Raw genomic sequence first — 11,992 nt, 5'->3', positions numbered from 1 at the left:
GACACAAGTTAATAAAAGTTAATAAAAAGACAATGAAAAGTGTACTAAAATTTAGCAGTCATATGAGACATTTAAATCATTCACGCCTTCTGTCTTCAGATACAGGATGAAACTGTGTGTCACAATTACTGTCTGGCCAGTCTTCTGCGTGCATCCAGCCAGAGAGTGTAGCAGCTCAAATGAGGTTGGACCTTCTGACCAGCCTCCTGCCGACTCAGCCCTGGTGGAAACATGGTCAGTTGAAGTTGTCTGGACCTCATTTGTGACATTTCTTGTATTTCTTCCTCTTTCCACTCCTTGCCCTCTTTGTCCTCCTCCTCTTCCTTGTCCTCCTCTTACACAAACACCTTTCCCTCTGATTCTTTCTCCAACATGGGCCTCCATTGTTATGTAAACTAAAGAGCAAACTCTGATGTTCAAGCGATCTCATTGGTTACAGGTGTTTTCACCTGTTTTGTTTAGTTCTAGGATTAAACAATATTATGTTTGATATTTGACGTTTGATTTTCTTTCTCCTCTTTATAGTATTGCTGTTGATCATAGTTCATGAACTCGGCACAGGGAAAGATCAGCTGATGCGATGTGAATTGTGGTTGGCATAGATTGTGCTTCTTATCTGGGTTTTTAATAATCCTGTTCAATGTTCTTATTTTTATTGCATCAGTGATCATTGACCAGACGATACTGTAGCAGATATATAGACGAGTCTTGTGTAACTTGGTCATTCGGGCTGTAGATGAAGACACATTGGTCGTCTTATGTGTTAGTATATTTCTAATGATTCAAACAGAGCTGAACTAGAACAGAGCAAATAAAATAAGACACAGATCCTTTATTGGAGAAGGGTACTACTCAACTGTCTTTTTTTAACAACATGGCTGGTGAGTTCAGATTAATTTACTATTCCGTTTATTATGTTACTATTTACTATAATTTCAATGCTCCTTTGAATTATTTTCTATTCACAATAAGAGGATGGCTTCCTGTGGTGGCGCAAACATTTGCTTGAAAACGGTCTAGTAGGACCAAAACGTTGCATAATAAATTCTGCAAGTTGGCCATGTGTGCGGGAACTCTTCTTTTTCTAATTTTGACTTGATTGTTGCCCTCCGACGCACCTGCCTGAGAAGTGTTTGTGTTTTGCTTTTTCTGTATTCACAATGAGCAAAATTCATGATCAGTGAACAATATTATTTCAGTTTTTATCTCAAGGCCTGAACAGTTGAACACTGATTACTGCATCAGTGCAATATTTTGCATTTTAAAGTGGTTTTTCTTTTTATTGATGCTCCTATTGGGTTGATTCACTATAGCTCCTCTAACTCATTGGAGTTTATCTAGCCATATTGTTTTAGGGTTTATGTAATACATAATGAAATCTATGTATATGCTCAGTTGGCAGTTTATTAGGTACTCTACAAACACTACAAGTACAACTACAAGTTTTAAATTTGACATGAACATCAGTAGTCTTCAGACCTCAATGATCATATTTTAAAATGTACTCTGTGGTGTTGTTGAACTTTATTACAGACAGGTCCACCCTGTTAAAATTAATCAGAGGGTTAAATAATCACATCTTTATTGCAACGTGCTATCTATAGTTGCCTTTGGCCGAAGTCCACAAACATTCTTGATTGAGGTTGAGATTATAAAGTGTGTCTCATCCTTGCTGTGACAGGAAAAGTGACTAAGCCGAATACTCACCAAGCATAAGGAAAGGAATAAATAAATAAATCTGAGTCATTATTATTATTCTTTTTTAGAACCACCAACAAGGAGGATCATCCTCCTGGGGAAAACTGGAGTTGGGAAGAGCAGCCTTGGCAACACCATATTGGGAGAGACTGTGTTCAAAATAAACCAGCTTCTTGTCTCACAAAGAAGTAAATGCCAAGCAGAGTCAAAACTTGTCAAGGGGCGAAACATCACTTTGATCGACATGCCAGGATTCTGGGGCACAAGCACGTCAGAGGAGGACATGCAGTCTGAAACACTCCAGTGTATCGTAGAGAGTTCCCCTGGGCCTCATGCTTTTGTCCTTGTGCTTAAAGTGGAGGGCGTCGCTGATCAGGAGAAGGAGGTCATCTCGAAAATGTGCCAGTTCTTCTCAGAGGAGGCTTTACGATACACTGTAGTTGTCTTCACTCATGGCGACCAGCTTCCAGAAGGAATGAAGATTCAGGAGTTTGTCAGTCAGAGTGAAGGTTTGATTGATCTTGTTAAAAAGTGCGGTGGTCGTTGCCATGTCGTCGATAACAAATACTGGAAAAGTGAACCACAGAGCGGATACAGGAGCAACCAGCTGCAGGTGGAGGAGCTGCTCAACACCATCGACAAGATCGTAGCAGACAACAAAGGTGGTCACTACACAAATAAGTTCCTACAAGCAGTGGAGACAGAAATGAAGGAAGAGGAGGAAGCAACCAGACAGGAGGGAAACGCATGTCAGAAAGAAACCAGAGAGAAAACCAAATCTTCTGTCTATAAGAAGAATGTTGCCAAGCTTGCTAACGTCGCAGGTGAAGTGCTAATGTTGGCTTTGCTCGGATCAGAAACTGCACTTTTAATCAGCGCTGCAAAAGGTGCAAACACAATTACACAAGCAGTGACAAAAGAGAGTGCAGGAGAAGAAAAACCACCTGCAGGGGCAGCAGCAGAACAAGCAGCAGAGACACCGGGTAAAAAAGTACTATCAGCACTGATTAAGGGAGGAGAAGTGGCCAAATCTGCAGCTGGTTTCCTCACGTTAGCCAAACTACTTGGAGGAAAGGATGCTCCCGCTGAGGAAACTCCAGGAAAACAACAAAACGGTGAAACAACGGGGCCAGCGTCGGGAGCGGCAACAGAAGATACAGTGGACGGAGCAGCAGGAGCAGCAGGAGCAGCAGGAGCAGCAGGAGCAGGAGAGGGAATAGCAAAAGCATCAGCTGAAGGAGCGGCTGCAGCCGAGGGAGCGGGGGAGATGGCGGCAGCAGCAGAGGGAGTAGGGGAGATGGCAGCAGCAGCAGAGGGAGCGGGGGAGATGGCGGCAGCAGCAGAGGGAGCGGGGGAGATGGCGGCTGCAGCAGAGGGAGCGGGGGAGATGGCGGCAGCAGCCGAGGGAGTAGGGGAGATGGCGGCAGCAGCCGAGGGGTTAAGTGAAGGAGGAGACGCGGCGGCAACAGTGCTGGCAGCGGCAGAAGCAGCAGCAGAAGCCTGTTGCATTCAGTGAATCTACAGCTGATGATGCTGATTTGAAGTCTCAGCAGAAGTTCCTTTTACATGTTGTTGCATAGGAAATGATCAAATGCAACGTGTGCCTAAATTTTGACCAAAAAAACCTAATACAAAATAAAACATTTTAAATCCTTTAAGACTGAGATATTATACAAACTATTGGGTATCCCTGATTTTGTTTGTTTGTTTACTCAGATCTTAATTTACTACTTCATGAAGTGTTTGAGTTCATCATCACATACAGTGTCTGAACATGTCCTCAGTGATCCAGCAGTACACATTTAAAATGACAAGGAAGGGCTGACTAATAAAGGTCAGTCATTGATCAAATCAGCAAAATATTTCCTTTTATTGTAGTAATTGTAATGATTTTGTAAGTGCTGAATTAAGAGGGTGAGTTTCTGTATTCTCTGTACTGAATAAGATTCTAAATACATTTTTAATTCACCTAAATAAATACAAGTTGAATAAAATGAAATATTGTTCCATGATTGTTTTTTATGCAAATAATAAAGGATGAAATTGCTTGTACATGCTATTATATTTAGGTCAAATAATATGAGCATGGGGGCCATCAGATATATTATTTTGTTTATTTTGAATACAGATGCTCTGAGTCAAATTGAAACTGAAACTATGATCATTAACAGTTTACACTCCAGTCTTTATATAACAAACCCCACCTTACATTGAAAGTTCATCGGGAAGTCCCATTGGGTCTCATTCATGAAACGTGAGCAGCACGGATTTGTGTGTAAACCCTGAGCAGCGCAAATTTACGTGCGATTTCCGTATTCATCAATCTTTTAGTAGTGCTGATTTTTTTTGTAGCTACTCACAAAATCGACACCTGCTCCGGACTGTGTGTAGCGCTTGTGTAAATGTAGGAATGCAAATAAATAGCTACTGCTTGTCACTGTTGAAAATTACAATTTGAATCCGTATTACTCTCTCTCATGTTCAAAATACGCTGACGCCTTTGAAACACGTCATTTAAACACGAACAATTAGAAATATTTGGAGAGAGAGACGTTTTAGGGATCGGACACGCACAAACACATCAAGGCTCCATCTAATGATGATAATAATCTGATATAAAACCAGAAAAAACTTTTTTATGTTGCTACAGTATATGGTCCGTGTACTTCGCGGCCATTCGATTTTTCCTTTAAACAGAACTGTCAAAAAACGAAAGTAAGCTGGTAATTTGGTTTTCCGTTTCAAACAAAAAACAAAAAAACAAAAATTCAGGCTGGTTTTTTCGTTTTTTGGTTTTTGCTTTTAAAACCAAAAAACGAGGAGACCAAAATCAAATAACGGCCAATTTTTAATTTTGATTGTTACAAAATCTCTCTTTTCGTTTTTGATAATAATATTAACGCTGATGACAGACCGGAAGTGTCTGGACTTCAAAATAAAAGCCCAGTGCATTGACTTATAGCCAAGAAAGAAAAAAAAACTTGTTTCCCCCTTGTAAATGTTGTGTTTTGAGTTTTGAGCATACATACATACATGCATACATTTTCGCAGCTGTTTGCCGCTGATACGTGTGTGTGTTTGTTTATAAATATATATATATATATATTACGATCTGCTGCAGTAAGGCCACCGCTGGGGGCTGGGTGCATGATAGACCAACTCCTACTCCCGACTCATTTCGACCCTGAGATCTCCAACCCCGGGCGTATTTGGCAGGTGGCAGCGGATCCAGTCCCAGACCTCGGTTACAGTCAGGGAACTAGTGGAATCACCTCCGCTGTGCGTAATAGTCGCGCGTAATGACAGCTCCTCGCCGGATGAATCTACACAGTTTTCCCACTATGTCGGCCCATTTTAAACTCATTCGGGCGCCAGCATACAATTTATATTATCATTGTTAAGATTACATCAGTGACAAATTTCTTTCCAGTGTGATGTTTACTGAACATTATGTGTAAATCCTCTCTCCACACCCCGGGGATCCAATAACAACTTTTGTGTTTTCCCCTTGTAAAACCCATGCTGTGCATTTACAAAGAATTACCAGCAGGTGTCGCACTGCGAGCATAGCCTTGGGGGTCGTCGTTTTACCTGTTCAATCTTTGATGTTTTATCAGAGATGGACAGAGTACTCGACCCCAGTACTTGAGTAAGAGTACAAATACTACTGGTCAAAATGTACTCCGTTACAAGTAAAAGTAGCTCAGTCGACATGTTACTCGAGTAAGAGTAAAAAAGTACTTGCTTTTAAAGGTACTTAAGTATCCAAAACTACATGCTTTTAAATTTACTTTAAGTAAGAGTACATTTCTTATTTTTCACATCAATTAATTACTATAATTTCTAAATGAATGTAAGGAGCTTTTAACTCTTGTTAGTGAGAATTAACTCTTTGAAACCACCTGCACTGATGTGCTGCTTTTAGGGGTTAGGGTTTCCTTCTTTGACAAACACAGCTTGTGTCCAATAGGATTTTAGAAAAAAAAGAGCAGACCTGAAAGTAACCAGTACTTTTCAGCCTTTCTAGAAATGAACTCGAGTAAAAGTAAAAATATTTGTCTTGGAAATGTATTCAAGTAAGAGTAATGAGTAGCAAAGAAATCTAATACTCAAGTAAAGTACAAATCCTCTGGATATGTACTTAAGTACAGTAGCCTACTCAAGTAAATGACATTTACATTTAACGTACTCCGTTACTGTCCACCACTGTGTTTGTAACAGGTTTTGAAATGGAGCAGTAGCTGGTAACGGCATTTTCTCTTCAAAATCAGTTCAATGAAGTAGTTAAAACAGATTAATTGATGGTTGACTCCCATGTTAAAGGATAGGTTTGCCAAAAACATACTTGCCATTCGCCACTATGCAGGTTGGGTTTAGTCCACAAAACATTTTGAGGTCTGGAGGTCAGATTTGATGCACAATACTTGGATAAGCTGTCGTCCATGTAAGTTTATAAAACAGATTATGATTGTACATTCTTTCTGTCTTGGAACACAACTCATTTACATGTTCAAAAATGAATTTCTAGTAAGGTTGTACAGAAAGTGCTTTTATTGTATTTGAAAAAATTACAAAGTTGTACTGTACTTGAAAAACATGTGGCTAATGCTACTGCTTCTACACCATGGATTTACAGGTCACACACATCTTCTGGTGATGTCAATAAGAGACCGAATTGCATCTTTGAAAGGGCCATAGTTGTTGTGAACTACATTTTGGTGTAGTGTCATCAAGTCAAAGTGGGAACTAAACTCTGTTTCAGCCCACTGTTGGGCAGCTTCAGAGGGGAAAGGATCACGTCCAAAAATGGATTCCCTTTTCAAGGTGGATCCCATCTCCTGCTGATACAGGTCAGCTGCAACACCACCAACAGGCAGGAGATCCACAGGAATTTTGGCAGGACACCCTTCCTTAGGACCGCTCATTTGGGATTCCCTTTCCTGCAAGATAGGACATTGAGTAGTGAGATTTAAGTTGAAACTGACAGGCAAAATTATTGTTTTAGCTATCCATCAGCATCTTGGAGTTGTCAATATTGAATATGAACTTCATTTCATTTGTCATTTTATTCTTGCTTAAATGTATTGATGCCCATCTGCTTTTGAGAATCCGTAGGCTTTATCTTTACATCTCTAGCAGAATCATACCGGGGATCCTGTGTGCATTCCATGCTGCCACGACATTTGTGAGGCCAATCCTAGCCATCTGGCAGGTCAGGTTTGATACACAATACTTTGATAGGCTGTCCTCCATGTCCACTTCTTCCTGGTCCACCAGCTGTACCAAAGCTGTCTTCAATGGGTAGTTGACTCGTGCATTCACCTCAACCCACATTCTCTCTATCACATGGTTCTGTGTAGGTTTTAAGGATAGGTCAGTCTGCATGCTCTCATTAGAAGTATGCAAAAATTCCATGACGCCAGGATTGCTTGACACTCTTACCCTTGTAGAAGGTGTCTGAAGGTACGGCTGCCTTTGAAGATTGTGTCTGTGCTCTGCCAGCCTTCCCTGGATGAATAACATCAAATAAAATTCTCTCCCACAGTCAACTCTGACCTGGTCCCATAGGCCATAGGAAAGCACAGCAGGTCTGAGGATAAACAGACAGACAAACATTAGGGGCGTAACAGTTCACAATATCCGCGGTTTAGTTCATATCACGGTTTTAGGATCATGGTTTTCTTTTTCTATTTATTCAACACTCTAAAAATATCATACAGTTTAAAGTCTTTATCTTAATAATCCACCATCTACAGGATATTTCTTGCGGGGGGAGGGGGGTGAATGAGAGAAAAGAAAACAGGAAATTTCTGGGTTTTATTAACAAATAAATGTTGGATGGTTGTCCGATGTTATATCTTGTTGATTGCCTGATGTTATATTTTGTTCATCGTCTGATGTGACACTTTTTCTGATGTTTGTCTGTTGTATTATGTTGTTTTTTTGCACAAGAAACAAGTGCCTTAGAGGCAAGAACATTTTCAGAAGACATTCTGACAAATAAAGTGCTTGTGAAGTTATTTTACCTGTACACTTCGTCATAAATGACGATGTTGTTCTTTATCGGCATGGTGGAGTGACTGACAACCTTCTTGCTGAAACCATCGATAGCCATTACATGGGTCACCCCAAACATCACGAGCTTTTCATTTTGATCTACGTGCAGCTTGTGACCCATGTATTCAGCATTGTAGGGTATGGGGTTCAGATTTCTGGCACCCTAAAATATAAAAACAAATTATTATTATTTTTTATCCTTAAATGGCAGAGTCTACCTTTTGATTGAAATGCAGAAAAAAACAGTACTAGGCTAATTGGCCTTACCTGCTGTCTTTCAGTGTGGTAGGGGTGATGAAGATTTTTCAACATTTTTCCCACTCTGCCCTCAGAAGCTTTCACTCCTTTTGTGGACAGATGTCCAGTCATCATTTTTCGACCAAACGATTTTCCAGTCTAAAGGAGAGGGGGGTATGTACAGTATGTTCAATACGGGTGAATTTGCCAAATGTGGGAGACTGTCTAATGTGGGACACTTAAACTCAAGTGGGTATAGCTCTTATAGGTCTTATAGCAAAAGAAAGTTAATGTAAATGTGGGCTAACACAAGCTGTGACATTGCATGATCAAAATCACATGACATCTCAAATGTCCAATCATAGAGGACAGCAGGGACAGCCTTCAAACCGGAGGCACTTTGCATGAAGACCACAAAAATGCTTGTGACAAGTAAATGTTGAGTGTATAAGTTCTTTAAAAAAAACAACAATATTGCTATTTGTTTTAATCAAAATGTATTTAGAATGTGTTTATGCATCAAAATACATTTTAATGCAATCATTCTTAACATGGATATACCAAACCCAAAGTAATTGGACCATTTTAGGCCAACATTTTCCACCAAGAACCTGCTCTGGTGCTGAAATTGCTACTTAAAGACCAAATTGGGACAATTTATTTTGAATACATCAACATTATTATGTGGGAGTATTAGATTAATGTAGACTATCTGGATGTGTTTCTTTATCTGTGATCTATCTGCTATACCTACAAAAAATCACATTAACGTAAAGCACTGCAAAACAACTTCACATTGAAGCAATATAGGCAAGTTTATATTACCTCAATGATACCTTGAGCCACTTCAACAGCAAGTTGGTCATCGGGACAGAAGTCCTTCACAAGCCCATGCTCTGCGCACCACCTCCGCACATTCCTCTCTGAAAACCCCCGTGTCGTCCCAAATTGTGTAGTTAAGGCAGCAGCGATGTGCCCACAGAACATCCCATTTCTTCTTCTTTCAGCGATAAAATCTGCATACTTGTCCAAGGACATATCTTCATTTAATGATTTAATGACGGTGCGAATGGCGTTGGCGATAACTATGTTGACAATATTGGCGCCTAACTATCTTTGGCAGCTTAGGCATGATTGGTCGACAGAATCAGTGACGCAATCTGATTGGTGTAATTTAGAGGTAGGCCTGCCCCTAGCCGACAGCCGTGCGGGAAACAAACGGAAACAAACAACATCCGCTGGACGCACGCACGCACGCACGCACACTCCGGTGTAACGTCACTCTACCTGCCGTCTATTTTTTATTTTTTATTTTAAAATCATATCTGTAGATTGCAGCGCACACTGATCTGTAGACTGTTATTCTGACACTTGAGTTAAATAAATTAAATTGTGTTTTCAGTAGTAGTTATAACAATTTAACAGACTTCCACATATAAACTGTTCAGCACAAAGTATGGATAGAAATTATGAAAATTATGAAACTTTTCTCATGAGATGTAATTGGGATATGACATTTTATTGTGTATATATATATATATATATATATATATATATATATATATATATATTTTTTTTTTTTTTTTTTTTTTGTGGGGGGGGGGGGGGGGGGTAAATCAAGGAACGTTACATTACAGATCCTATCAAATCAAACACCGTAGATGACGTTGAGGCTATGCTCGCAGTGCGACACCTGCTGGTAATTCTTTGTAAATGCACAGCATGGATTGAGAATAAAAGTTGTTATTGGATCCCCGGGGTGTGGAGAGAGGATTTACACATAATGTTCAGTAAACATCACACTGGAAAGAAATTTGTCACTGATGTAATCTTAACAATGATAATATAAATTGTATGCTGGCGCCCGAATGAGTTTAAAATGGGCCGACATAGTGGGGAAACTGTGTAGATTCATCCGGCGAGGAGCTGTCATTACGCGCGACTATTACGCACAGCGGAGGTGATTCCACTAGTTCCCTGACTGTAACCGAGGTCTGGGACTGGATCCGCTGCCACCTGCCAAATACGCCCGGGGTTGGAGATCTCAGGGTCGAAATGAGTCGGGAGTAGGAGTTGGTCTATCATGCACCCAGCCCCCAGCGGTGGCCTTACTGCAGCAGATCGTAATATATATATATATATTTATAAACAAACACACACACGTATCAGCGGCAAACAGCTGCGAAAATGTATGCATGTATGTATGTATGCTCAAAACCTGCTCAAAACACAACATTTACAAGGGGGAAACAAGTTTTTTTTTCTTTCTTGGCTATAAGTCAATGCACTGGGCTTTTATTTTGAAGTCCAGACACTTCCGGTCTGTCATCAGCGTTAATATTATTATCAAAAACGAAAAGAGAGATTTTGTAACAATCAAAATTAAAAATTGGCCGTTATTTGATTTTGGTCTCCTCGTTTTTTGGTTTTAAAAGCAAAAACCAAAAAACGAAAAAACCAGCCTGAATTTTTGTTTTTTTGTTTTTTGTTTGAAACGGAAAACCAAATTACCAGCTTACTTTCGTTTTTTGACAGTTCTGTTTAAAGGAAAAATCGAATGGCCGCGAAGTACACGGACCGTATATGCTCGGTGGGCGCACACTTGACCCTGCGCAGCAGCGCAGTCGGCACCGGTTTGGATGGAGCTGTGACAGACGGCTGGTGCTTCTGTAACAATATAACCTGCCTATATAACTTCATGTGTTGATACAACCACGCTCCTCTACAGCTGAGGCTGTGAAGAGCCTCCTCCCGTTGCTGCTGTAGGGTCCGTGTACCTTTTGTCAGTTTGATATTCCGTTTTAATAAAAAAAACGGGAAAACGGAAATACCGTGGTTTTTTCCTTTTTTCCTTTTCAAACAAAAACCAATAAATGAAAAAACAGAGTCGTTTTTCCGTTTTTGGTTTTCTGAATCAAAAACGAAAAACGAGAAAACCACAGTCAAATAACGGCCCGAATTTGGTTTTTGTAAATTCATTTATTCGTTTTTCGTTTCATGTTTATCAATATAACGGCGGGCAGAACGGAAGCGGAAGTGAAACGTAATAACTTCAAAATAAAAGCATGCTTATTTTCATCCAGACTACCGTTCTCTTTATACACTCATTTTTACAGTTTATGCTCGACACATATAGCCTACATTTATTTCAGTGAACTAAAGTATAATTGTAGATGCCATGTACTAGTGTTTTGTGTGTGTGTGTGTGTGTGTGTGTGTGTGTGTGGGGGGGGGGGGGGGTCAGGTGGGATGATACGTCACCAAGCGTAGTAAAATCAGCTGTTCTTCATCTGTGACCTGCTATGTTTTAGCTTATCGACATTCCTCTGGAGCTCAGTTTTTATTGTTGAAGCGCGTCCGGCCCTATTAGCCATTAATTGTTCCATCCAGTCGCCCTAACAAGTAGGTTATTTTTAGCTGAGTGTGAATGCATATTGTGGGAAAGTTTTACCCTGCGAACGTCACCAGCAGAGGTCCCCATCACACACAAAATAAAAGTAGCGTGCTGCTTACTTTCATACAGCCAAACGTTCACTTTATAGCCTAGCTACAGCCCTACACCAACGTTAATTAAGCATTATACAACAGTTACTTCCGACCATGAGTGCTGATATACAGTATAACAGCAGTGGGACTTTTTACAGGCGTGTGTGTGTGTGTGTGTGTGTGTGTGTGTGTGTGTGTGTGTGTGTGTGTGTGTGTGTGTGTGTGTGTGTGTGTGTGAGGTTACACCTAACAGGGCCTAATGAATTTTAAACAGGAAAAAGGCCTTATACTCCATTTTTACTGTACTATAACATCACTTTGGTCCATAAGTTCGGTCAATACTTGGTACAGTTGACTTCAGGTCCACCCTGACTACTTCCTCAGTCATGATCAAACATTTTTACTGCATCATTTTGGAGAAATTAAGTCTCAAAGTTGCATTTTTTGCTTTTTTAAACATGACAAAAAGGTCTAATACTCCATATTTACTGTACAATAACATCACTTTGGTCCA

The 11,992-nt window shown here is 40.2% G+C and overlaps 2 protein-coding genes across 2 annotated transcripts in view; one reads left to right on the top strand and one right to left on the bottom strand.

Annotated features, from left to right (window-relative positions):
* The window catches only part of LOC146969023 (GTPase IMAP family member 8-like), a gene marked incomplete at its 5' end in the record, with an annotated part of 6,004 nt that extends 1,043 nt beyond the window's left edge, over positions 1 to 4,961 (top strand). The window contains 3 exons of the mRNA XM_085759344.1: positions 141 to 234; positions 1,744 to 2,585; positions 4,915 to 4,961. Coding sequence (XP_085615470.1) covers positions 141 to 234; positions 1,744 to 2,585; positions 4,915 to 4,961 — 983 coding nt within the window. The remainder of the gene's footprint in view (positions 1 to 140; positions 235 to 1,743; positions 2,586 to 4,914) is intronic.
* Positions 4,962 to 6,335: 1,374 nt separating this feature from the next.
* On the bottom strand, positions 6,336 to 7,813 carry LOC146969022 (uncharacterized). The gene is given in 5 exon segments (XM_085759343.1): positions 6,336 to 6,605; positions 6,607 to 6,638; positions 6,846 to 7,050; positions 7,141 to 7,288; positions 7,725 to 7,813. Coding segments are annotated over 5 exon segments (744 nt in total).
* Between the last annotated feature and the right edge of the window lie 4,179 nt (positions 7,814 to 11,992).

Source organism: Trachurus japonicus, chromosome 18 (genome assembly GCF_045865225.1).
Source record: "Trachurus japonicus isolate A0001 chromosome 18, Traja_1.0".
Classification (NCBI taxonomy): domain Eukaryota; kingdom Metazoa; phylum Chordata; class Actinopteri; order Carangiformes; family Carangidae; genus Trachurus; species Trachurus japonicus.
Note: the sequence above shows the minus strand (reverse complement) of the source record. Positions and strands in the feature narration are given on the sequence as shown.